This window comes from Eimeria tenella, genomic scaffold (assembly GCF_000499545.2).
Source record: "Eimeria tenella Houghton genomic scaffold, Eth_scaff2571, whole genome shotgun sequence".
NCBI classification, from domain to species: domain Eukaryota; phylum Apicomplexa; class Conoidasida; order Eucoccidiorida; family Eimeriidae; genus Eimeria; species Eimeria tenella.
Window position 1 is genome coordinate 8,011 of NW_013542440.1, and position 292 is coordinate 8,302.

Sequence of the window (292 nt, forward strand, 5' to 3'; positions counted from 1 at the left end):
CTGCTGGCTAGCTACAGCTAGCTACCCACAGCTAGCTGCAGCTAGCCTGCTACATCTGGCTAGCTAGCTAGCTAGCTACAGTTAGCTACAGCTAGCTACAGCTAGCTAGCTGTCAACAAGCTGCAGCAACTTACGCGCTATGGGGGGCCCCCCATTGGGAAGGGGGCCCCTGGGGGGCCCCTGTCCGGGGGCCCCCAAGGGCCCCGCAAGTCCGTTGGGCTGGTGCTGCTGCGGCATTTGCTGCTGCTGCTGCGGTGGCTGCAGCGGCGGGGGGGGGCGGTGGGTGTGCATG

The 292-nt window shown here is 65.1% G+C and overlaps 1 protein-coding gene across 1 annotated transcript in view; it reads right to left on the reverse strand.

The window, feature by feature from the left end:
- Positions 1-291, reverse strand: part of ETH_00036330 (uncharacterized protein) — a gene marked incomplete at both ends in the record, with an annotated part of 720 nt that extends 429 nt beyond the window's left edge. Inside the window, one exon of the mRNA XM_013375156.1 lies at positions 135-291. Within this exon, the coding sequence (XP_013230610.1) occupies positions 135-291 (157 nt within the window). The remainder of the gene's footprint in view (positions 1-134) is intronic.
- Position 292: the final 1 nt, after the last annotated feature.